This window comes from Trachypithecus francoisi, unplaced genomic scaffold (genome assembly GCF_009764315.1).
Source record: "Trachypithecus francoisi isolate TF-2019V2 unplaced genomic scaffold, Tfra_2.0 Lachesis_group6, whole genome shotgun sequence".
Lineage (NCBI taxonomy): Eukaryota > Metazoa > Chordata > Mammalia > Primates > Cercopithecidae > Trachypithecus > Trachypithecus francoisi.
Genome location: NW_022681471.1, coordinates 97561109 through 97586854, shown reverse-complemented (window position 1 = coordinate 97586854; position 25746 = coordinate 97561109). Strand labels below are relative to the sequence as shown.

General features: G+C 45.7%; 2 protein-coding genes across 6 annotated transcripts; one reads left to right on the top strand and one right to left on the bottom strand.

The window, feature by feature from the left end:
* Positions 1-1057: 1057 nt before the first annotated feature.
* MPC1L (mitochondrial pyruvate carrier 1 like) lies at positions 1058-1922 on the top strand. Its single transcript, XM_033201219.1, has one exon. It carries the CDS (start codon positions 1174-1176, stop codon positions 1765-1767), a length of 594 nt encoding a protein of 197 aa, XP_033057110.1. The 5' UTR covers positions 1058-1173; the 3' UTR covers positions 1768-1922.
* Positions 1923-4665: 2743 nt separating this feature from the next.
* CUNHXorf38 (chromosome unknown CXorf38 homolog) lies at positions 4666-25273 on the bottom strand. 5 transcript variants are annotated; one of them, XM_033201696.1, is made up of 7 exons: positions 24893-25273; positions 24595-24729; positions 16925-17044; positions 14923-15072; positions 14449-14628; positions 8327-8486; positions 4666-7883 (listed from the first exon to the last, which is right to left on the bottom strand). In XM_033201696.1, the coding sequence occupies exons 1-6, from the start codon at positions 25103-25105 to the stop codon at positions 8328-8330; spliced, it is 957 nt and encodes a 318-aa protein (XP_033057587.1). In that variant the 5' UTR covers positions 25106-25273; the 3' UTR covers positions 4666-7883; position 8327. The 5 variants fall into 5 exon arrangements, with proteins under 5 accessions (XP_033057587.1, XP_033057588.1, XP_033057589.1 ...); XM_033201697.1 differs by having other exon boundaries at positions 4666-6309; XM_033201698.1 differs by having other exon boundaries at positions 4666-6188.
* Positions 25274-25746: the final 473 nt, after the last annotated feature.

The window sequence follows — 25746 nt, the reverse complement described above, 5'->3', positions numbered from 1 at the left end:
AAAATGTTTAATCTAAATCTAATAAGAAAACAGACAAATCCAACTTAAAGACATTCTGAAAAGCGACAAGCTTGGACTCCAAAAATGTCCATGTCATGAAACACAAAAAGCCAGGGAACTCTTCTAGATTAAATATTAATCAAAGGAGTTAACTAAACTTGAATTTTGATTGAATCCTGATTTCCCCCTCCAACAAGAAGGAAAAAAAAAAAAAAGCCGTAAAGCTATAACATTTAAATATGCTCTGCATATTATAGTGTGGATTACTGCATTGTGGTTAAGTAGGGGTCCATCCTTGTTTTTAAGAGACAGATGCTAAAATCTTAAGGTGAAATGTCACCGTGTCTGCAAGTAACACTCAGGCAAATTGTGTAAGGGCTAAAATTCTGAACCTGGTTGAGGAATTTTGTATCAACATCTAGTCAACACTGTCCAGGGACTAGTCAGAACAAAAAGCTTCCCTTCGCATGGCTGAGAAGCAGGTAGCCTGACCCTCTCCTCTCCGGATGGCACGAGTAACCCTCAGCACTTAAAAGCAGCTGCAGCCCTGTGGGGAACGAAGGCTGAGGCTGTGGTTCCACTTCTGCCAGAGGACACACACATGCACGCATGCTGTATGCACTTTATGGCAGTCCATGGAAGGCGCAAAAGTGCAAGGGTGAGCCTGCGCCCCTCCCCTAACACCCACAGGAACATACGACAGTAGCACAGGCTGTCTAGAGCACTTTACAGCAGTCATGTCTGCCCGAGGGCGAAACCACGCCCTTTCACCCCCACAGAACAGCGGCAGGTGCTGTCTGGAGCACTTTACGGCAGTCAGGCAAAGGTGCGAGGATGAGGCCAGGCCCCTTCACCCTGGCAGAACCGCTGCACGTGCTTGTGGAGCACTTTACAGCAGTCATGCCGAGGCGCGAGGGCAAAGCTACGCCCTTTCATCCCCACAGAACAGCGGCATGTAGTCTGGAGCACTTTACAGCGGTTACTTGAAGGTGCGAGGGCAAAGCCACGGCCTTGCACCCCCGCAGAACAGGAGCACGTGCTGTCCGCGGCACTTTAACGGCATCCAGGCAAAGGCGCGTGGGTGAGGCCACTCCCTTTCGCCCCAACAGAACAGCGGCACCTGCGGTCCGGCGCACTTTACGGCAGTCAACGCGAAGGCGCCAGGGTGAAACCATGCCCTTTCATTCCGACAGAACAGCGGCATGTGCTGTCGGTGCACTTTATGGCAGCCACGCGAAGGCTCGAGGTCGCGAGCGTGCGCCCAGTCAGGGTCGGCTGCAGATACTGGGCTTTGCGCTCTATTTCGTTGTGGTCTGGCTGTCGGTCCGTAGGCACACCTACGGCTATTCCATCATTTCGAGGGTGGCGGTACCGTGGTGGACGATGAGCGATCACTTCCAGAGCAAGGAGTTCCGGGGATACGTGAGCAGCACTCACTTCTGGGGTCCGGTGTTCGACTGGGGCCTTCCGCTGGCTGCCTTTAAAGACATGAAGGCGTCGCTGGAGATCATCAGTGGCCACATGACGACAGCGTTCATCTTGTACTCGGCGATCTTCATGCGCTTCGCCTACCGCGTACAGCCTCGAAACCTGCTGATGACGTGCCACTGTACCAACGTGATGGCGCAGAGTGTGCAGGCCAGTCGCTACCTACTATACTACGGCGGCGACGCCGAGGCTAAAGCCCGCGACCCTCCGGTTACCGCCGCCGCCGCCGTCGCGGCCGCCACCAGCCCGGCTTCCCAGCCCCCGAAACATGCTTTTTAAGAACTGAGAGGGCCTGATCTCATCTCTGCAGGTCACAAGCACTGAACTGTCATTCCTCCTGAAACAAGGCCAATGAAGACCTCGGTTTTGACTCTCAAACAGTGCGAATCTGACTTAAACCTGCAGTTGGATCAATAAAGAAATACAAAGTAACATTGAAACTGAAGTTGAATGTTGCCTCTTTTGTAAACTGGAAATGGTTTTAGAAGGGGAGGATGGATTAGCTGGTCTTTCTCTTCACAGGACCTGCAACTCAAGATAGTTTCATATGGGGGAGGAAGACTTTGAATGTAAAGCACTTCACAGCTTTTTTGTTTTTTCTTAAAGCTCTCTTGGGAACATATTTTTGTTACTTGTTTTGGATGTCCAGGGCAAACAGGGTTGCTTAGTATCACACATGACTCACAACTTGGTGCAGTCACAAATCTGTACATCAAAAAAAGTCTGGGGGCTCTTTCTACTGAGGGAAATGTTTCGAAGTGGGTTTTAAATGAATGTCGTGAGGTACAGTGTAGCCTTTAGGAGTCCTCAAGAGAACGTAGGATCTCTTGGTGACGGAGAGCAATTATAGAATTAGCCATGGAGCCAGGATAAACAATTCTGGGGACAATTGCCATCAACCCTGGGATTCTAGGTAAATAGGTAAAACGACAAAATCATTCTTTCCTCCTTTTCTTATCCTTAAAAAACGGGGGAAATGGCAGTTCGCAGAACTGGTTACCTATCACTCTGTCGAATGCTAGCTAGAGCTGGGGGTGAGGGGTCAGTGGTCAACAGCGGCAGCTCGGAGTATTCCCCTAGGAATCTTGGGGGGTTCCTACGGACTCTTAAACCACAGAGCCGAGAAAAGGGAAACGAGAAGGGTGGGGTAGTGGGGCAGTAGGCTAAGGCCATTACCTACATAGCAGAGGCTGCCCTCTACGATTTGACTCCAAAATTTTCCCTGTCCCTGCCTCTGAAGGATGCAGAAAGTTCCAGAGTGTTTACTGGTGAACCCCAAAGTAGGTGTTTAGAAGTATTCGACCCTGCTTTAGATAGAGTTTTCAAATGCAAAGAAATTTAAAAGCACTATCAAAGATTCTGAAGACGTCAGTTCTTGGACAAAACGGGCACATTTGTGGAATTCTAGAAGATTCCCCTTTATCTTCTCTGGCATTAAAGCAGTAGTCCTCTTTGTAGGCAGTCTCTGTGTTTCACGAAATTCTGCATGTGGGGATGGGGGTGTGGGGGGGTGGGAAACGAACTATGGGGAAGTAGTGAATTAATTATCTATGGCCGTGTAATCACCCCCAACACTTAGTTTAAAACAGTTATCTGACTTAATTTCTGAAGGTCAGGAATCGGAGTGATTTAGTGGGGGACTTCTGGCTCAGGGACTCTCAGCTGTCAGCTGGGGCTGCAGTCTCTGAAGATTTGACTGGAGCATAGTTGTTTGCAGGAGGCCTCAGTTCCCCGTCATCTGGGCCTCACCATACGGCTGCTTGTGACATGGCTTCCCCCAGAGTGGTGTTCCAAGAGACAGCCCAAGATGGAAGTTCTAGCCTTTTACAGCTTCTTCTTGGAAGTTACATACCATCACTTCTGCTGTGTTCACACAAAACAACTCTGGTACACTGTGGGAGGACAATATGAGGATGGGAAGCAGGCATTGTTAGGGGCCATCCTGGATGCTGGCTACCACACGTGGTGCTAAAATAATTCTCATGCCTTTCTGGTAGTCAGTAGGAAAGTAAAGCATGTACATTTGTTGCCTACCTTCCCAAAGAGAGGTCACAAAATGCTCAGTTTACGGTTTTGTGGTCATTACTAACATGCACGTATCATAAAGCATGGGTTTGAGAAGCAGAAATCTCTGGAAGATAACCGTAGGTCTTAATGTTTTAGATAATTCAGACTACAATGCAGTATTAAAAACCAGTTCTTAAAGTTATGAAATGAGTAACTTTATATCCACTTCACTAACAATTTCATAAGTAGAAATTAATATATTTTTTGGTTGTCTTACAATATGCATTTTGTAATTTGAGTCTATTTCAATAAAAGGCCACTGTCTGTTGAAGACATTTCAGAGCAGGTAGGTTTCTAATTAACCTGGTGAGGGAAAAGGAGGTAATCTCTGCTGCTAATTTCCTATTACTCTATACTTACAATTTAGAGATCAAAACAATTCAAGGAAATGTCCAAAAGACTGCAACACCTCCACAATAATGCAATGCTCCACTTACTGCATCTAACTCATAATATGCCCACCCAACTAAGTGAGCTAACCCTTTGTTGCCTAGGATATTAGTGTTTAAAGCCAAATAGGTAATTCATACTTTAATAAAAATGAACCTTTTAAATCATTAGGGTAACAATCATTTCATCATCTTCCCAAACTCTCAAACGTAATCCTTTCTAACCTTGGCAATTTAAACTGTCTACAGATCTCCACCACAACTTTATAAAGCCAGTAACATTTTCTGAATTGGCAGAGCTAGTTTTCCAGTTTTTGTCACCAACACACTTTAGTCATTTCCCAGAATCAGGTGTTCTACTCTGAGTTGAATATGTAATGTCTTCCTCCTTAGGTACTCTGAACTCCCTGGTGAAGAACAGGATAAATCCAAAGAACTGCTTTATCTTTGCAACTATAATGCTAATACCATTTTTTCCCTCTAATTCTTTCAAAACTATGAGCCACATATTGTGTCCCAGGGAGAGGCTGACAACAAATCATATTGCTGGACGAAGAAGACAAGGCGCTTCACAATGAAACAGACAGCCCTATGCAGAAAGTGACCCATTTGCTGGGCTTCTTCCCACTGCCCTGACAATTTGCAGGTGACCCTGGAGGTGGAGCTACAAAATGGAGGAATGGAGGCTACAACATAGCCCAGGAAATGCGACACAGCCAGCTTGCAGTTTGAATTTATATTTTATTATTCTGAAATATAAAATTTTAAAAACATTCAAAATACACCAGTACGTGTTTGTTATAAAAATTTCACCCAGGAGGATATAAAACAGAAAAGCCAAATATTCCTTCTAACTCTCCCCTCTACCTCAATTTCCTTCAGAGGTAACACAGCAAAAAAAACTGGGGAAAAGCAAACAACTTTCCAGACCTCTACTATTCTAAAACACAAACAACATTACAGCTTGCTATGCATTGTTTTCTTGTGTTTGTTTCTTTGGTTGTTTTTTAGAGACGGAGTCTCCCTCTGTCACCCAGGCTGGAGTGCAGTGGTGTGATCTCGGCTCACTGCAACCTCCACCTCCCCAGTTCAAGCGATTCTCCTGCCTCAGCCTGCAGAGTAGCTGGGATTACAGGCACGTGCCACCATGCCCGGCTTTTTTGTGTTTTTAGTAGAGACAGGGTTTCGCCATGTTGGCCAGGTTGGTCTCAAACTCCTGACCTCAGGTGATCCACCCCACTCAGCCTCCCAAAGTGCTAGGATTACAGGCGTGAGGCACCGCGCCCGACTGCTATGCATTGTTAAGCCTTTTGCTTTTCTAGTTAATATGTCTTAGAGACCACTGCATGACCACAGTGCAGCATCGCTTCATTCTTTCCAACAGTTGCATAAGATCCTGTAGTATAATGTGCTACACTTTAACAGTGCTGCTGTACACATCCTGTTGTGCACACCCTTGTGCCCAGGTGCACAGTTCCGTTAAATAGAAAGATATCAACAGATTGATATCTCTATATATGATGCTACATTGCCTTAAAGTCCTCTCTGGGGCTTTAAAAAGTTTTTGGAACCGTATCTTTATCAGACTGGACAAATCCAGTAAGATGACAGCTCGTATACCATCATCCATACCTTACACATCCTTGTATTTATATCTACTTCAGGGACTGGCACATGGTGGACCCTTGATAAAAGCTTGTGGGCAAACTAACTAGACACAGGTATAAAATGGAAGCGTTCATAACCCAAAGTTCCTAAAATTAGAAGTCAGATCTTAAATTGGTTAATGAATCAAGATTCCATTTGATCCCAAGTTTTGTACTGCACATCTAGAAGCTTGGAAATATTTCGCTAAGTTTCTTCATTTGGAAGAGTTGTGAGATGAATGAAATTTCTTTCTTTACTGTTGAAGTTTTCTCAAGGAATTCCATGAAATGAAGGGAGAAAGAAAATGTAAGACTAAAGATTAAATACTACCTGGACAGATTAAAGGAGGAAGTTACAGGCACATCTGCACTCATCTGGGCTTTACAGAGTGATAATAAGTGCATTTTAACATAAAAATGTACACCAAATAAACCCCTGCCCTCCACCCATTCTACAGATGACATCCTTGGTAGGCGGCTGGATAGGCACACATCTTCACTGGGCTTGGAATGGAGCCTTTCCTGCAGGCAGCGAGGAACATGGCAATTCTGTTCCTGAAGGTCCACAGGCAACTTGACCCAGTTAAGTACCGCTGGCCTTGGAAACAAGTAGATGCGGGGAAAGGTGAAAGTGAGGTCGACTCCACAGACCACTGCCTACGATGGGGCAGTCATTGCGCAGTTTGGGAAACCAGCAGGAGGAAGTCAGGAGTGGATGACTTTAGGGGTAAAAGGTATAGAAGAAGCATGAACGAATGTGTGAATTTGTTGAAAGAAAATGATGTCTTTGAATTTCCACAAGAATGTTGCAATTTCATTTTTAAATTTTGTAATGAAGGACCAGGCTTAGTTAACAGCATAACTAACATTTAGGCCTGGGAATACTCCCAAGCTAAGAGGAGCCCTTCAGTCAAATATTCACTGAGCATGTGAGGCCAGGCCCCAGGAGCTTACTTTTCAAATGTGTACCATAAACCAGCTGCCAAGCGAGAAGTTCCCCTGCTCCTGCCTGACATCCCTGCTTGTGATGCTGGCCTGGGTCCTGTCTGTCCACTGGTCACTCGAGTCACCATTCTCCAGCTCCCCAAAGACCAGCCTGGGCCCACCTCCTTGCCCTACTGCCTTAGGCTACTCCAACCTAGTAGTGACAGTTTTTGGGGGTTTTCTTGAGACAGGGTCTTGTTCTGTTACCCAGGCTGGAGTGCAGTGGCATGATCATAGCTCACCACAGCCTTGACCACCTGGGCTCAAGGGATCCTCCCACCTCAGCCACCTGAGTAGCTGAGACTAAAGGTGTGTGCCACCATGTCCAGGTAATTTTTAACTTTTTTGTAGAGATGGGGTCTCGCCAACTTGCCCAGGTTGGTACTAAACTCCTGGGCTCAAGTGATCTGCCCACAGTGCTAGGATTACAGGCATGAGCCACTGCACCCAGAGGCAGTAACATTTCTGTACTAATTGGAAACAACTAGAAAATCGCCTTTCAGGCAATGTTTCTTCTTGCTTTCCTCTAAAAAGGAAATATTTCTTTCCTATTCCAGCATTTATATCCCAGCCCAGCCTTGGGCATCCTGGGTGAATAGGAATAGGACTTGCCTGCCAGTGGGTGGAGCACTCCAGGTAAGCCTCTGGCACAGGCCTGGCCAAACACAGCCTTTACTAAGTTAAGCAGTTACAGTTTAGGACCAGAAAAGAAATTCACCTTTTAAATAGCAAAAAAATCCCTGGATGGTAGTAAGTTTTGTTGTTGTTTTTTGTTTTTTTGGGAGACAGAATCTCGCTCTATTGCCCAGGCTGGAGTACAGTGGCATGGTCTCAGCTCACTGCAACCTCTGCCTCCCAGGTTCAAGCGATTCTCCTGCCTCAGCCTCCTGAGTAGCTGGGATTATAGGCACATGTCACCACGCCCGGCTAATTTTTGTATTTTTTTTTTTTTTAGTAGAGACGGGGTTTCGCTATGTTGGCCAGGCAGGTCTCGAACTCCTTGCCTCAGGTGATCCACCCGCCTGGGCCTCCCAAAGTGCTGGGGATTACAGGTGTGAGCCATCATGCCTGGCCTGGTAGCAAGTTTTGGCAAAGAGTAATATTTTTATTGCAATAGATTATACAACCCCAAGTTTATAAATATTAAAATAGTTCCAAAGAGAGGAAAGTCCAGGACAAAACAACAAAAATTCCTTTTTGTTTGGGTACAATAGTCTGGTAACTTTTTCCTTTTGCACAGAAAAGGATGTCTGAGACGGAAGCCATGCTGACTTTCACAGAACATGCCTGATTTTTGTTGACAGGCAACCTAAAATGAAAGACAATGTTTTGATTCTTTTTTTATTTGAGGGGAAAAAAGTAAAATGCTTAAGACAGTTACTCATTCTAAGAAGTTCTCCTTATGGAAACCAATCAATTGCTATTAATGCCATGGTAAGAGCTAGGCATCAGTGGTGTCATTTTAAGGCAGAAATGCTTTTTGATTATGTTATAAAGCTGATTCATTTAATTCAAGACCAATGACTTCAGGTATATTTGGCTAAACAGGGAGTTGATGCTGAATTACTTCACAGACTTAAGAAGCATTAAGTAGAGAAAGAACACAAACTTCAGTGCCCTCTCTTTGAAACAATAAGGACAAACTTCAGATTAGACTGTTGTGTGTTCATGATGGCCTCACATGAGAGAACAGACATGAAAGAGATGAGGCGATTCTGTCCTCCTTTAACACCATCATCTGCCTGAACTCACCTCAGGCCTTCCTGTCAGGTGTCTGTCTCCCAGGTTCCTGTGAATCCAGTTTCTGATGTAGACGGAGGCTGTCTAGCTTCTCCATATCTTCTGTCAGGCCATTTCTAAGATCCTCATTGTTTCTCAGAAATTCCTTCACCACTTCTAGTCGATTTGAGAGCTGCAAGAGGAAACCATGCAATGTACAGCTTAGACGATTTTACAGCAGATTTGTAATTCAAATGAAAAACCCACTAGCTTCCAGACTGGCTCCTACTCATGTGCCCAAGAGACAGAAATCTTGGCTACAGGCATCTGTCCACAGACAGGTTAAAGTTTGAAAAACAAAAACAAAACAAACCCTTTAAAACAAAGCATCCTCCACTCAAAAAATAGTGGCCCAGAATAAGTGGTTCTGGGGGTACACAAGGGAGTATTTGCTTGTCTCCTTCCATTTTTTTGCTTTAAAACTTCCTGCCTTTACATGAAAGGGCGTCATTTTATACATACACACACGTGTAGGTATACAAATAAATAAAATGCCCTTTTCTTTTGAATTCTGTACCTGAATTATTATACATATGGATATATACATGTGTGTGTATGTGTGTATATATATGTGTGTGTGTGTGTGTGTATTTTTTGTTTTTTTGAGGCAGTATCTCACTGTCGCCCAGGCTGGAGTGCAATGGTGCGATCTTGGCTCACTGCAACCTCCGCCTCCTGGGATCAAGTGATTCTCTTGCCTCAGCCTCCTAACTGGGATTACAGGCGTCTGCCACCACACCCGGCTAATTTTTGTTTTTAGTAGAGACGGGGTTTCGCCATGTTGGCCAGGCTGGTCTCCAACTCCTGACCTCAGGTGATTTGCCCACCTTGGCCTCCCAAAGTGCTGGGATTACAGGCGTGAGCCACCGTGCCCAGCGATGAATGCTTTTAAATGGGGAACCCTCAACTACAAGTCAAGTCAGGGTTATATAAATCTAATGAAGAAAAGTAACGGAGCACTCTGCCCTAAGACAGCAGTAGTTCTTAAACTGCAGAGTGTACGTCACTGATTCCCATGCAGTAGGTCTGGTGTGGAACCCCAGCAAATACTCACGTTATTGTGAAGTAAGCAAATGAAAGAGCCGGATGCCAGATGATGGACGCTGGGGATGGGAGGGAGGTGAATGACTGGCTAAGGCTGTGGCCAGGATGCACAGGGAGCGGGGAGGGACAGGGAGGAGCTGCAGATGACCAGAGGGTTTCAGATTGGTCAGTAAGTAGACCGGGAATGTGCCCTTCAGGAGCTGGTTAATACACAGCTGGAAACTAGCCTAGAGCTCCTGCAAGATGCTTGGGCTTTAAATAAGAAATCTGAAAGCCACAGACATGTGAAATGAAGATCACACGGATGACATGGTTCACAGCATGCGTTAGGAACTGTGGGCACTGCATCGTTAGCTCTCAGTGACCGTGCCCGGTGTCCTAGACACACCCCAGGGTCCTCCTGAGGCTCTAATCAGATGTCCATGATGGCACCAGCAGGGCCTGGGCACCACACGCATACTCCCAGATAGACTTTTGCCCTCAGTGGGGTGCCCCTCCACTTGTGCGGAGACTTTCTCACATGATAACCTAGGAATGGTGGTCCTTGTGCTGCCACCTCCTGACACCCCCCGCAGACTCTCAGGACTGATGTGTTCTGTTCTACTTAGTTTCTTTTCTTTTGTTCAAGGTTTCAGTTCTCTTTTTCCATCCCAAATTGCCTTTCTTTCCCATTATCTTCAACCTGAGTGTCCCATAGCTGACATTTCTTGGAACTTGTTTTCTCCTTTGTGAAATGCAACAAATGCATTTACTCTTGAAATGTGCTTAAGAGGTGTTCTGGATGGGGTGATTATTTTAGCTTGGGGTTGGGAGGATGAATCAAAAGGAGGCTTTAAAAAAAGTATTAAGATCAGGGAAGGCTTTGCATGTTTATATGTAAAGGGGGAAGAGAAAGTAGAGATGGAAAAACTGAAAGTACTAGAAAAATTTGGAATGTAGAATATTCAGACTTGGATACTGAAGTGCAGCTTTGTCACTTAATTAGCTGTGTGACTTTGGCCAAGACATTTGACCTCTCTGAGCTTACTTCTAGGTACACAAATTAAGGATGATACTAACAACACCTAGGATTCTTATGAGGATCAGAAATAAACTACTAAAAGCACCTAGCAGCTCTGGTCCATTCCCTCCTCCCTAACTACATTCATTTAATAAATGTCCAATTTACTGACAGTCTACTACGTGCTGGTCTACTGTTGGAGGCAAAAGATGCTCAGCAACTTCACTCTTCCAGTCACCTAAGCGAAAACTCTTGGCCTTGATCTCTTTCTCTCACATGCCACATTGGCACACCTTCACATCACCTCTACACTTCTACCCTCAGCCTGGCTACCACCATCCTTTACCTGGTCCACTGCAGTAGCCTCCTACCAGTCACCCTGCTTCTATCTTGGCCCCTCCCCTCCAGTACCCCAGGGTACCCTCACCACTGCAGTCAGGGGCTCCTTTTGTCATCCCAATGGCTCACAAGGTCCAGTAGGACCTGCTTCTTCTCCCTTCACTTCTCTGACCTCTTCACCCATTATTCTTTCAAATCCTCTTCCCCCAGATACACGCATGGTTAATCCTCACCTCCTTCAAGGTACTGCTAAGTCTCACCTTCTCAAAGAGGCCACCCTAACTACTCTACTGCAACCTGACATTCGTCCCCACTCTGCCAATCCTGATCACCCTCCCTCTGCTCTACACTGGATTTCTCCTACTGCCCCACATCATGACCTCATTATGTTTACTGTTTAGTATCTGTCTCCCACTCTGGAGATGTTTGTCTGTTTCACTCACTGATGCATACCAAGCTTCTAGAACTGTGCCTGGCACACAGTAGGTGCTCAATAAAAATTTCTAGAATATAATGAATGAAGTGCCATTTTCTATCCTTTCCCCAGTGACCTTGTGTACATGCTGTCATTGTCTCTTACCCCTAAGCTTCCCCGCAGGTCTTGGTGAAGGTGGCTCCCTCACCAGGGTTTCAGAAATCAGTCTTGATTTTAAAGTCTGTGAAAATTATTTTCATGTTTTTTAGTCACTAACTGTGCTCAATGTACTTTAGTCGGATTTTTTTTTTTTGAGACGGAGTCTCGCTCTGTCGCCCAGGCTGGAGTGCAGTGGCCAGATCTCAGCTCACTGCAAGCTCCGCCTCCCGGGTTTACGCCATTCTCCTGCCTCAGCCTCCCAAGTAGCTGGGACTACAGGCGCCCGCCACCTCGCCCGGCTAGTTTTTGTATTTTTTAGTAGAGACGCGGTTTCACTGTATTAACCAGAATGGTCTCGATCTCCTGACCTCGTGATCCGCCCGTCTCGGCCTCCCAAAGTGCTGGGATTACAGGCTTGAGCCACCGTGCCTGGCCATGGATTTTTTTTTTTTTTAACTCCCAGATCCTAACAGAGCAATGAGGGCTGGCAGGACTATGTGAAGGGCACTTAGGTGGCAGCCGAATTCTGGGGCAGATGAGCCCATGGCCGACACAAACTCCATGTTACAAGGGGTTGAGCAGCTGCTACTGCCATTTGGCTCCGAAGCAGAGTAAAATCTCACAATCACAGCAATACATGCACAGTGTATTTTAATGTGAGCCCACCTTTTCTACTGTTCTATACCTTTAAGGTTCACCAAACTAACAGAAAATTGTGGAGATGGTGAGCTCTCTGTGGCACTCCATGATGTGTTTGCAGGAGGTGTCACGCTGAATTACTACCATCAATCATTTTTCTCAACTTAGCTTTCTAACCCTACCCCTACTTTTTTTGGTTTGTTTGTTAGTTTGTTTTAAGAGATGGGGTCTCCCTATGTTGCCCAGGCTGGTCCCAAACTCCTGGGCTCAAGTGATCCTTTCACCTTGGCCTCCAAAAGTGCCGGGATTACAGGCCAGAGCCATCGCACCTCGCCTTTACCCCTACTGTTTTAACAAAAACAAGAAACGGGTCTTGATAACATTTATAACAAAAGCCCTGGGGTCATAATACAATCACTGTATTTCCTGATCCCAGGATGCACATTTTTTCCTATTCTAACATCTCAAATGAGAATGCATCTTACCATTGATAGTATCTTGTAATAAACTGGCAGCATTGTTTTTTCTTTCTTAGAAGTAACTGAAATAATGGTATGTTTTACAATTGACAGCATTTTAGATTCACTGAAATCTGGTCTTAACAAATCCTCTGACTTTGGCAACTAACCCTAAAGAACATGGATAATCATATAGGGTACTGAACTTTCAGAAGACGTCAAATTTAATATACACAGAAACCTGACTTCCAACTTTTTTGAGATAACATGCCAATCAATCCTCACATTTTGATCAATTGAAATATTATGAGAAATGCCATGGTCTGCTGAAGAGAAAGCATGAAAAATGAGAATTTATTAACTCCACCTAGAGACTCCACCCAGAGGACAAGCCAATTAATCCCTATTTCCTTTCTGTAAAACAGAGATAATGGGGGTTAAAACAGAGATAATGAGGAGCTGCCAGCTCCTCAGTATATAAGATCTGCAGCACAGCAGGCGGGAAGCCACAGGATCAGAAGGGGGAGACCTGCGGGTCAGCCCTCAGCCCCAGTGCAAGCTCTTTGGGGCCCTTGCCTCACATGCAAAGCAGGGGATATAAGATGACTGCCAGCTTCCCTTCCAGCTCTCAACTGACACAAACTCCTGGCTCTAGCTTCTGAAAACAGCAGCAGAAAGAAAACTGGGGCTCTAATGGCATTATAAAATAAAGACAGAGGAACTGAAACACACGGATTTAGAAAAGAGAAGATTAAACATGCTAATACATCATTTTAAATACCTATGGTGTACCATGGTAGGCACACCCAAAAAACCAGGGGTACCAAGTCCTTGTGCTAAAGGGGCTCACCATGCTGAATGAAGCACCTGGATCAAAGCTGGAATGGTTAATACAGGCATAGTTACCTGCAAGGATCACGACTTCGTGAATTTGCATTTAATAAACTCTCCCTAGGTTTAATGAGGTAACCAGCAAAACTACTTTCCTTAGACAAGGAGGAATGGAGAGATGAAATGATTTTTCCAAGATCTCCTGGTGATCTAGAAGTCTAATCCAGCCAGTGCTGGAATATTTCTGAACCTTACTGGAATATAATTCTACTACTGTTAATTTATTTTATACCTTGTATGTGACAAAGGAGATTTGTTCCTCCTGTACCTGGGAGTTTAGACCATCATTAGCCTGCAGGTCCTAAACTAGAAACACTGATGATTCTTTACACACTCCCCTCCCCACCTTCTCCACCCTTTTCCAGCCCCATGCCATGCTCCAAGCAATCTCCCTGGCCACCAAGATCCATCAGTTCTGCCCAGGCGCTGCCTCCAGAATCCAGTTCCTCTACAGCCCCTAGTTTCTGTTCTCGCTCACCTTCACACGACTGCAAGAGCCTTCTGGGTAGTTGCTAGCCACTCATCCAACCTCCAACTACCACAAGAGTTAACTTTCTAAAAGCTGTATCTGATCCTATCACCCTTTCTTGACTGCTTTTTGGGAATGAAGCCCAAACCTCGTGGCATGGCCTAGAAAACCTTTCGGCATGTGGCTCCAGCCCACTTTACCATCCTCAAACCTGGCCATGGCTCCTGTGCTCACTTGTCCTTGCCCAGGCTCAGACTATCCTTCCCTGCTTTTGCAAGTACTGTGCTCTCTGTCAAGAATCATCTTTTTCTCTTGCCAATTTGTCAGACTCTTATTTGATTCTGTGAGTCACAGCTCAACAGCATCTTCTTAGCAAAATCTTTTTTTTGGCAATCCCCCTGACCAGCAGAGAATGTCTGGAGCATTTTTTTCAGAATTCTACTGTAGCCCTTACCAGATTTTTCCACTTTGTGGCACTCAAATGTTTACTGATGTGAAAGTGAAAATATTTGTTAAGAGGTAATATTAATCTGTGCCAAAAGCATATTCACACTTCTGGAAATTATTTGACTTATAAATCAAAACCACCATTAATTATTTGTTAAGATGAGCTACTCTTCCTCCCCAGAATCTTTCTTTGTGTTGTTTACTCATACAGAACCTATAACACTTTTCTTTTACCTCTTCAGGCAACACCTCTTGTTCTTCTGCTTGAAGATATATCTCTTGAAGTTTCTCCTTTAGTAACTGCATTTCTATTTCATTGACTTGGCTCTCACTCAGGTAAGTTCCCGTTTCACATTCACACCCATCTCGCTGATCTTCCTCAGGGATGTGAACAGCCCAGTCAGATGTCAACAGCTGAGGGATTGCCACACAAATATATGAACTGATTTCATGAAAAATGCATTCCACTGAATTACTCAAATAATTTGTAATTAAACATAATAAACTGGATCCATATTAATAGTGCACTGTGACCACAGAAAAGTTTCTCAGCCCAGCATAATTGCAGATTTCATAACAGCATTCTTTCCCCTGCTTACATTCTAACATTTAGGTTAAATCTAATAAACTTCAAATTCTAAATGTGTGGCTGTTGTTGTTTTCTCTCCCTTCATTCTGTATGCCAGAACTATTAAACATGATTTTTACCTGTTCTATTCTGGAGTATACTGCCACAATCTCTGGGATGTTCCTGAATTCATTCAGAAAATTTTGGATCTTCATCTGAAAATCTCGAAGCCACGTAGAAGATACTTTCATCTCTGAAGAGTGCATGATCTCATTACGACATTTAATTACCTGCAGAAAGACAAAAAGATAAAAGGCTTCCAAATCAAACAATGGGGTAGACTGAGATCTTTGACCCCAAAGAAAAATCATAGAAAGGCTTTGTTAATTACAAAATCAACAAAAGCAGTCGTCAGAAGAGAAGGCCTGGAACTTTCATGGGATCATGGGCATAATCTGGCACGTACCTGTATCAGAGTGGAGGACACTTCAGCCCTCCAGCCCCGCAACTCAGATCCATATTTAGTTCCATCCTGTCTAGAGGGCAGACACCAAGAAGTGAAGTTCTCCTTCTGCCTTCAAGGGTCAGGCAGGTAGCCTGAGGGAAGCTGGCCATGTGTAATGGTAAGGAGTCATCTCCCTACTCAAAGACTGGTTCAGAGCTAACTGGACAGCAGAGGCCCTATCTGAAGGGGCAGCCTCTACTTAACATGTGGCTTGTTGCCATGGGAGTCATATGAGCCTGTGTTCTCAGATCTTCTGATTTTTCATGAGAAACTGGAAATTTAGATTTTTAGGACAACTAATTTGAAATTTTAAAAAATCATGCAGGACACATAAGACATGACAATAAGTCAGATTATGGCCACAGGATTCTAGGAATAAAAAGATGGCTCCTGGGTAACAGTTCAGCCTTTTCTCCCTCCTTGAGTCTCTGGAGCTGATTTCCAAGCAATCCCGAAATTCCTAACATAACCTGTAGGTACCTGTTGGTGCCGTTGAGGCTCGAGGGGTTGTTTAATCCTCAGCCACACAAATAATACATTAGTCAGTGTAAGAAATACAAATAAGCCTACAACTATCCTTAGCCCTTGAAGTCTTGTGGCCAGCTGGATATTCCACATTCTCCCAAAATCCCTTAACTTAAAACAACCTGCCAAAGAACAAGTTCATCGGCTCTGGGTATACCCACAGGATGAAGCAGCCAACACAAAAGTCTTTTAAATACTGTTGGAGCACCAGGAAGCTGGGTCTAGGGAGTTTCCTGATGTGGAAATCATGATGAAAAGAAAATAAACTTTGGCCTCTATCTTTAGAAAAATGGTCTTGTCTAATCATGTATTAATATATAATTCATATAGAGTTTTCCACAGTTTGGTTAAAAGATATTAAAGGGTTCAACTACTATGATAGTTCTTTGTTTCTGCTGATATCATAAAGGAGTCTCAATCCTGATAGTTGCTGGTATGCAGACAAAAGATACATGCATTTTCTCTACCTATTATAAATAATCCAGGTATAGCTATATACTCTTTCCAATGACCTTCAGGGTAATAAATGTATGAGCTGTTCTCTGGTGAACTAGAGAAAAATCTAAATTTCCCAGAGGAAATCTAACAAGCACAGTGATCTATTCTGACACTGTTATCCATCAGTATTCAAGTTTTCTTCAGTTCCATATCATTTGGTCTTGCAGCTGCTTAGCCAATGAGATTAAGAAGGGTAGGATTCCAATGCTGGCATACAACAGGCAGAATGATGCAATGTTTTGTATTTTTTTTAATAAGGAAAATTATTTTGGTTCTGTTTATGGCAGAACAGGGAAGAGACTTTTAGGTTCATCTATTTCAGTGGCAAACGGCACAATGAGTTGTTAGGAAACTAATTCAGGAGAACTACTCTTGACTGCATTTGCACTGGGGTTCTTGGACATTACAGAAGACATGATATGAGTCACACTAGCTTGCTTAGTGATGCCAACTTTGAACCCAAGTCTAACTTTCTTTGTACACCACTGTTCCAGGGAACTACTAGGTGCTATACCTGCATGGCTGGCTTAGCATCACAGGTGTATCTCATGACTGGCTCTCACAGCATAGACCCAACAGACTCAGGGTATGCTTTTGAATCTGAAAGCTCTTACCTCTGTGACTTTCTTTCGATCAACCACGAAGTGATCGCAGGAGTTGATGAGACTTAAAAGAGCAACCGCATCACATTCCTCAGGTCCTCGTTTGTCTGCTAGTCCTCGGGGCATGAAGGCCTATGGTAAGGGAGGGAGGAGGGGGACCTGAGCCTCTTCCAACTCTAGGAGATGGAAAGGCGATGGTTACTTGTCTGTTTTCCAAATTATGACTGAAATTCTCTTACGCACTGAGGTTTCAACTTAGAGCCTCATGGGCCCAAAATGCAAGTAGGGAAACAGTGTCACAGCTAAACCTTGGTCAAGGGCAATAACTGAAGGGCTGTACTATCCCTGCTATTAGATACATATGATATAACTGGCTTTCCATCCTGTCTTAATGGCATATAAACAGAAAGCATGAGTAGAAGGCACCTTTTTTCTTTTCCTTACTGAAATTTCAGTGGTTGAGTTGTTAAATAAAAAGATGTAAAAATAAAATAAAAGTGGACAGATTCTAAATGACTTGAGGAAGTTCGGTATGGAAGTAATACATTAAGAGTCTGGGCTTTGGAGTGAAAACTGGGTTCAAATGCCAGCTCTGCCATTTGCCAGCTGTGACCTTGGTCAAGTCACCCTCAGATTCCTTATCAGTAAATGGGGGATAACTGTCCTTATCTACTTCAAAGTATATTGTGAGAATGAAATAAGAGAATGCAGGTATAGCACTAGCACAGTGCTCGCCACATGCCAGTAACCAGGACATCAATGCTGGCAATTATTGTGTAGATGGTGCAAGGCGAGTAGGACCCACATAGGAGTTACAGATAGAATCCGGGGATGAGAGATACTAGATATACCAGAAGGGCCTCAAGCTAGCAGGATCTTGCCTTTAGTAGGATTTTATGGCACAGACTCCCAAAATGGTGTTACAGGAAAGCTTGGGCGTATTTCTTTCCTGAAATATTTCTCAACTTATGTCGGGATGCAACAACTTTACTAAGCTAAGAATCACAAGGGTTCTCTCCTGCCAAGGGAGTAACAAAAAGTTACTCACAATAAGAACTCTAAATAGGCTGGGTACAGTGGCTCATTCCTGTAATCCCAGTACTTTGGGAGGCAAAAGCGGGAGGATCACTTGAGCCCAGGAGTTTGAGGCCAGCCTGGGCAACAAAGCAAGACTCCCATCTCTATTAAAAAAAAAAAAAAAAATTAGCCATGCATGGTGGTGTGTGCTATAGTCCCAGGTACTCAAGAGGCTGAGGCAAGAGGATTGCTTGAGCCCGGGAGTTCAAGGTTGCAATAAGCTCTGATTACACCACTGTACTCCAGCCTGGACAAGAGACCAAGACCCTGTTTCAAAACAGAAACAAAAACAAAAAACAACAAAAAAAACCTCTTTTATTTAAGAGACCTGTTCTATTGAAAACACATCTCAATAGGCAAGCAACTACAATGCCTCCTACAGGGCTGCTCATGAAAGCATTCTGAAAAGGCTGGGGTAAGTGCTCATGTATGCCAAGGAGAGTCAGCGCTACGTTCCTGATGGTGGTGAAATCATACACCTGAGTCCCACATAATTCAGAATTTTATAAACCCTGGCTGGCCCCTATCAACCGGTACAGTAGCCGGTACCATCACTATCTTTCTGTGCCTTAATAGCCACAGACATGCTGACCCTCTGAAAGAAGTCTATTATGGGCCAGGTGCACACCTGTAATCCCAGCACTTTGGGAGGCCAAGGCGGGTGGATCACCTGAGGTCAGGAGTTCAAGACCAGCCTGGCCAACAAGGTGAAACCCCATCTCTACTAAAAATACAAAAACCAGCCGGGTGTGGTGGCACGTGCCTGTAATCCCAGCTACTTGGGAAGCTAAGGCAGGAGAATCGCTTGAACCCAGGAGGCAGAGGCTGCAGTGAACCAAGATTGCTCCACTACTCTCCAGCCTGGGCAACAGAGTGAGACTCTGTCTCAAAAAAAAAAAAAAAAAAAAAAAAAAGAAGTCTATTATGGATGCTACAAAGGTTAACAAAGAAGCTAACTAACTTACCACAGGCAAACTAATGCCATGAAACTGAGGAAAAGAAGCTCTGAAAAATAAAAAAAAAAAAAAATAGGCATAGTGGCATACACCTGTAGTACCAGCTACTTCAGAGGCTGAAATGGGAAGATGACTTGAGCCCAGGAGGTGGAGTTTGCAGTGAATTGAGACTGTGCAACTGCACTCAAGCCTGGGTGACAGCACAAGACCTTGTCTCAAAAAGGAAAAAAAAAGAAACTGCTGAATTCAGCTGTTGCTGGGAAGAAAATGCAAAGTTAGTGGGGTCTTAGTCACCTCCAAATCAGGTGTAGTAGTTTTTCTTTTCCATTATAAGGTAGGTCCTGTCTGGCATTTTCTCATCAATATAAGCCAATCTCTTCCATGTTAAAGTTTTTGTTTTGTTTTGTTTTTTAGAGACAGGGTCTTGCTCTGTTGCCCAGACTGGAGTACACTGGCACAATCACAGCCCACTGCAGCCTCAAACTCCCAAGCTCAAGCGATCCTCCCAACTCAACCTCCCAAGTACCTGGGAGGACTACAGGCATGCACCACCATGCTTGGCTAATTTTTTGTATTTTTTGTAGACATGGGGTTTCGCCATGTTGCCCAGGCTGGTCTTAAACTCCTGGAGTCAAGTGATCCGCCTGCTTCGGCCTCCCAAAGTGCTGGGATTACAGGCGTGAGCCACCGTGCCTGGCCTTGTTAAAATTTTGTTTTAGTAATTATTCCCTTTCTTCAGAACTGGAAGCCAACAGGGAGGCTCTGTGGCATCCTTGAGGTGAAAGCAGTGTCTTAAAATTGTATTGCATACCACCGTGTTCCACATGCCAAACGCACAGCAGTGAGAAACATGTTATGGCCTCTATCCTCCACTGTCTCTTTGCTGAGTAGGAGATGGGGCTGGAAAATAAACAGAGGCCCAATCTAAAAAAAATTGGCCCACCGTGCCGGGCCTTATTGGCTCTGGAAAGGTGTGGGGTTTATTCTAAGGCCATCAGGAAGCCATCAAAGGGTTTTAGGATGATCTGATTCCCATTTGAAGACTGTACATGCTGCTGTGTGAAGGACTGACCACAGATGCTCAGAGCAGCAGAGGCCTGGTAGGAGAGGGTGAGAGTTGTGACGTGGAGATGGAAAAGAGGATTCCAAAAGTATTTTGCAGTTACAAACAAGGAGAGGGGGGTACTGAGAGGGAAAGAGGTGAAACAAGAGTGATTCTAGAAAGTTGGTAATGGGGAATGGGCATAGGGTAGGGGGCAAAGACAAACTGCTCTACTTTCGAACTAAATAAAATGTGCTCCATAGGCGATGGAGTGGAGGGGGCAAGTAAGCAGTTGGATGTGTGCGTCTAGAACTCAGAAGAGAGGGCAGGACTAGAGCCACCAATTTGGGAGCCAGTTAGCATTTAACACCACAGGCCTGGGCAATGTCACCAGAGAAGAAGGGAACAGAAGAGGCCCGACCTCGAGTCCTAGGGAAGGCCAAAAGACATTCAGAAGGCGGCTGAGCAGGAAGAGCCAGGGAGATGGAAGGAAAGCCAAGAGGGTTTCAAGAGCAGCCAGTAGTGCCAAATGGCTCTGGGAGGTAAGAGAGACGAGGTCACGGATGCAGTGGAGTGACAGAGGCAGAAGCCGAGGCAGAGTGGGTTGAAGAGGAAGTGAGAGCAGAGAAGAAGAGAACAGGCATGAAACCTCTTTTTTGAGATGCTCTGCTGGATACGTGTATGGGAGGCAGAAGGAGAGAATGGATCAAGGGACATTTTTCTTTTTCTCTTTTTTTTTCTGCGACAGGGTCTTACTGTCGCCCAGGCTGGAGTACAGTGGTGCCACCACAGTTCACTGCAGCCTTGACCTCCTGAGCTCAAGCAATCCACCCATCCCAGCCTCCCAAGTAGCTGGGATTACAGGCACACACCACCACAGCTGGCTAATTTTTTTTGTATTTTTTGGTAGAGACGGGGTTTCATGCTGGCCAGGCTGGTCTTGAACTCCTGACCTCAAGTGATCCACTCGCCTCGGCCTCCCAAAGTGCTGGGATTACAGGCGTGAACCACCGCGCCCAGCCACGCCCGGCTAATTTTTGTATTTTTTTGTGGAGACAGTTACAGGGTTTCGCCATGTTGCCCAGGCTGGTCTCGAACTCCTGAGCTCAATCAATCTTCTCACCTCTGCCTCTCAAAGTGCTGTGATAACAGGAATGAGCCACCACATCTAGCCTCTTGAAATTTTATTTTCCAAGTATTTATTCAACTGTTTTTTAAAAAAAACAGCTTTCTTGAGATATAATTCACCCATCTACACATTACAATTCAGTGGTTTCCAGCATATTTAAAGAGGTGTGCAACCATCACTACAGTCAATTTTAGAACATTTTCATTGCCACGAAAAGAAACCCCATACCCATTAGCTATCATCCCTCATTCCCCAAAGCCCTGGCAACCACTAATCTACTTCTGCTTCTGTGGATTTGCCTATTCTGGACATTTCTTTTCTTTTTTGAGACGGAGTTTGGCTCTTGTTGCCCAGGCTGGAGTGCAATAGCACGATCTCGGCTCACGGCAACCTCCACCTCCCAGGTTCAAGCGATTCTCCTGCCTCAGTCTCTGAGTAGCTGGGATTACAGGCATGCGCCAACACGCCCGCTAATTTTTTGTATTTTTAGTAGAGACAGGGTTTCTCCCTGTTGGTCAGGCTGGTCTCAACTCCTGACCTCAGGTGATACGCCCGCCTCAGCCTCCCAAAGTGCTGGGATTACAGGTGTGAGCCACCGTGCCCGGCCTGGACATTTCTTATAAATGGAGTCTAAATGGAATTTATATAAAATGGACATTTCATATAAATATGTGACTGGCTTCTTTCACTCAGCATACTGTTTTCAAGATTTATCCACATTGTAACATGTATCAGTACTTCATTGCTTTGTTACATTGTTACAGCAAAACAATATTCCATTGTACAGAGATACTGCATTTTAAAAATTCCATTCATCAGCTGATGGGTATTTGGGTTGTTTCTACCTTTTGGCTATAGTGAATGGAGCTGCTATAAACATCTGTGTACACTTTTTTGTATGAATGTATGTTTTCATTTCTCTTGGGAATATACCTAGGTAGGGAATTGCTGGGTCATGTGGTAACTGTTTAATTCTTTCTTTTAAAAAATTTAAATAAACCATGGCTATATTAAAGCTTTTTCTATGGAGATGGGAATGAGCTGCAAGAGAGAGAGTGGACAACTGAAACCTCAAAGGCCTTGAGCAAGAGAAAAGGGATAAGATCCAACACACGAGTGGAGGTATGAGGCAGTAAGAGGAGAGACACCCTTCCTCCTCTGTAGCAGAAAGAAATAGATGGTGCACATGGAGATTAGTTGGTGTTGGCAAAAAGAAGAGGAAGTATAATCAGCCCTCCATATCTATGGGTTCCACATTCATAGGATCAACCAACTGTGGATGAAAAATTCTCAGAAAAATAAAATAATACAATAGTAAAAAGTAATAGAAATTTTTAAAAAATATAGCATTAACTATTTACACAGCACTTACATTGTATCAGTTATTATAATAATCTAGAGATGATTTAAAGTATATAGGAGATGTATGTAAGTAATATGCAAATGCCACATACATCATTTTGTATCAGGGACTTGAGCATCTGTGGATTTTGGTATCCTTGGGGGTCCTGGAAGCAATACCCCCCGGATAAGGAGAGACACTATATATGTCCAGGGGCCTCCATCAATTCGTGAAGCATGAGCAAGGGCGGAAACGGGAGTGGGGATTTGCTGAGGAAAAGTAGTAGTCTCCAGAAACAGAAGCCTAGAGAGAGATGTGGCCAGACCACTGGGGCTCATGATCAAGAATGAAAGTGAAACCAGTCAGCTCCCTTGTGAGATTCTTTCCCACTAATCAGAAGCAGAAAATGTTGTCATCAGGACTAGAGTTGGGCCAGGCAAGTTCAGAGAAAGGAGAAAAAAAAAAAAAAAGCGGAGATAACAGCAAGGGACTGATTATAACGATGGGCCATGGAATCTGGGCTAGCTGAGGTAACAAAGGCAGGCAGGAGAGCAGAGGGTGCTGGGTATTCAGGAAGCAGTGGAAGCCTCAAAGAAGCGGAAGTAGTATGGGGCACAGGGTTGGGGGCAGGGGTGTGTGAATAAGTGTGCCAAAGGCCAGCAGGATGTTAGACACTGAGACTTCCTGTGCCAAGGTCCAGGGTGTGGGCATGCAAGCAGGAGGCTGAGGGGGAGTGCAGCAGAGGATGCTAGAATCAGGAGCCCAGAAACTGAGAGGATGGGGTTGGACTAGAAGGTCTGTAAATGACAGCAACCAAGAGGAGCAAAGAGGGGTATAAGGAGGTAGCACAGGCTACAAGAGGATTCCAACGGTGTGAAAGCAGCAACGGAGCCCAAACAGATGAGGGACAGGCATTGCAAAGGGCAGAGTTTTCTTTCTTCCGTTTTTTTCTCTTTTCTAGGTAAAAGTAGAAGTCAGCAACTCTATGGCTGCAGTGGGAAAAAAATGGGGAAGAATATGTAGATGTGGTGGGTTTGCCGGCTTGTGATACCCAAAAGTCTGGGGACCCCGATACAGTTCAATTTTTTAAGACAGGGTCTTGCTTTGTCACTCAGGCTGGAATGCAGTGGTGTGATCACGGCTCCCTGCAGCCTAGACTTCCCGGGCTCCAGCGATCCTCTTACCTCAGCCTCCTGAGTAGCTGGGACTACAGGCACGCACTACCACACCGAGCTAATTTTTGTATTTTTTGTAGAGACGGGGTTTTGCCATGTTATCCAGGGTGATCTTGAACTCCTGAGCTCAAGCCATCCTCCCACCTTGGCCTCCCAAAGTGCTGGGATTACAGGCATGAGCCACCGTGCCCGGCCCCAATTCCTTTCATTTTTGAGATTGGGGAGCACAAGCTGGCCCAGTGTCACACCACAGCAGCTGAGCCAGGACTCAGATCACCTGCTTCCCAGGCACTGCTCCTTTCCAGTGCCCACTCTGTGCCTGCTGATAACTACTGGCATGTAGACTGACTGCTAAAGTCAATTTGTGTTAGGAAGCCACTTCTGGCTGTCCCTCTCCGTCCCTTACTGGGCAAAAAAATTTCCCACTCTGTCTACTTAGTAAGTGACATTGCCAAGATCTGAAGACAAATCCGGCTGCCTACCGCATCCCCAGCTCCGCAAAGTGCCTTTAGCTGGGCACTTAAGGTGCTTTCTATTTTAGCCCTAACTTCCCTTGGCTTACTCTGTCATCCTTATAGCATCCTATAGCCAAAAAGAGCTGATGAGCTGTTCAGTGAGTCTACCCTCAAACAGGCCACACATGAGTCTCCCTCCCTCCCTGCCTGTGCTCATGATGCTCGCTCTACATCTTGCCCCTACATCTCTTGTAGAAATATTTCCTTAACTTTCCAAGCAGTGGTAACAAACTCAAATGCCCTCAGGAAGCAGACGGGTAGAAGAAAGCTTCTACTTCACTAAGCTGGGTTGGGTCCCCCATACCACCCCTGAACCGCCTAGATCCTTGATCAATCTCTCTCTCCGCATCTGTTTATGAGGCCCCGGCGACCACAGGACCAGATAGCCACCCCAAGTGCTGGGTGACCCGCCGCCTCCTCCTTCCGTCCCGGCCTCAAGCGCTTACCTTGGCCACCTCCCAGGCGTCCACGGGCCAGCGGCCCGGCCGGCAGTTTCCCCAGTGCACGTCTCCATTTCTGTTGATGTGATGTCTCAAAATCTCCTGTTTCCATTCAGCGCACACCTGACACTGAGGCTGAAACTACAGGAGGCGGCGGTGAGGAGGGGCCCAAGAGGGAGGGGCGTCGCGGTTGGCCCCGCCTCGCGGAGGGAACAGGACACTTGCGCTCTGGGTCTGGGACAGGAACGGGGATGAGGAGGGGTGGGGTGGGCGCGGTGGTCAAGGCCCCGAGCCAGGTGCTCACCTGACGGGCGCGCGGGCTGCACCGTGAGCCGCCGCGGCAGACGGCGCGAGGCCCCAGGCCGGGGGCTGCGGCGAGTAGGCCGTGGTGGAAGGAGAGCACCTCACGGCCGACGAAACCCTGCAGGCAGCTGCGCAGCAGCAGCAGGCAGTGGCCCGCCTTCACCCAGTTGTACTCAGCGCAGTTGAGGCGCGCCGCTAGCTCAGACAGCACCATGTCTCCCCGCTTGTACCCAGGAGACTGCGGGGCGTGGCGGACGGCAGTGCGCAGGCGCGGCGGACGGCAGTGCGCAGGCGCGGAGCCTGGGAGGTGCCCGAGGCAGCGGCGCCTACGCCTGCGCCTGCGCGGCGCGGGGGCCACCGATCCCGGGGCGGGGCGTCTTGACTTCCGGGACACGTCGGCTCCACCCCACTTGGGTGACGTCTGATGTCTAAGAACTTTGGTGCTTGGGGAAGCAGCCGCTATTTGAAACCCTTAGGCCTTCTTCGTCCCCCAGAGAGCCTGTCAGCATCCAATTCGACTTCCTCTCCTAATGTAGGGCACTTCTGTTTTAACTTTTTTTATTGTACAGATGTACAAGATGCTCAGGGCACATTACTTGAATCGTGTATGTTTTTTGCATTATACAATTCTAGAGTTACTGGTTCCTAAGCCCACACACCAGCTGTAGCAAATTGAAGTATTAGTGAACCGTGACCGCTGGCTGCCGGCGGTGTGCCAAGCTGACTCAAAACTCAAAATCCCCCGCCACTGGACCACCTAGAAGGGGGCATTTGCCTGTTTAGGGCAACACATCATTTGGATTCTAGAAGGCTGCACATCTGAGCCAGATAAGGACATCCTGAAGCACCTAGCAA

Coding starts and splice junctions, on each gene's coding strand:
- CUNHXorf38 (XM_033201696.1), bottom strand. CDS start 25,105: ATGGTGCTGTCTGAGCTAGCGGCGCGCCTCAACTGCGCTGAGTACAAC. Junction 17,045..24,594: donor ACGCCTGGGAGGTGGCCAAG/GTAAGCGCTTGA, acceptor CCCTTACCATAG/GCCTTCATGCCCCGAGGACT. Junction 15,073..16,924: donor ATCGAAAGAAAGTCACAGAG/GTAAGAGCTTTC, acceptor GTCTTTCTGCAG/GTAATTAAATGTCGTAATGA.
- MPC1L (XM_033201219.1), top strand. CDS start 1,174: ATGCCCTTTCATTCCGACAGAACAGCGGCATGTGCTGTCGGTGCACTT.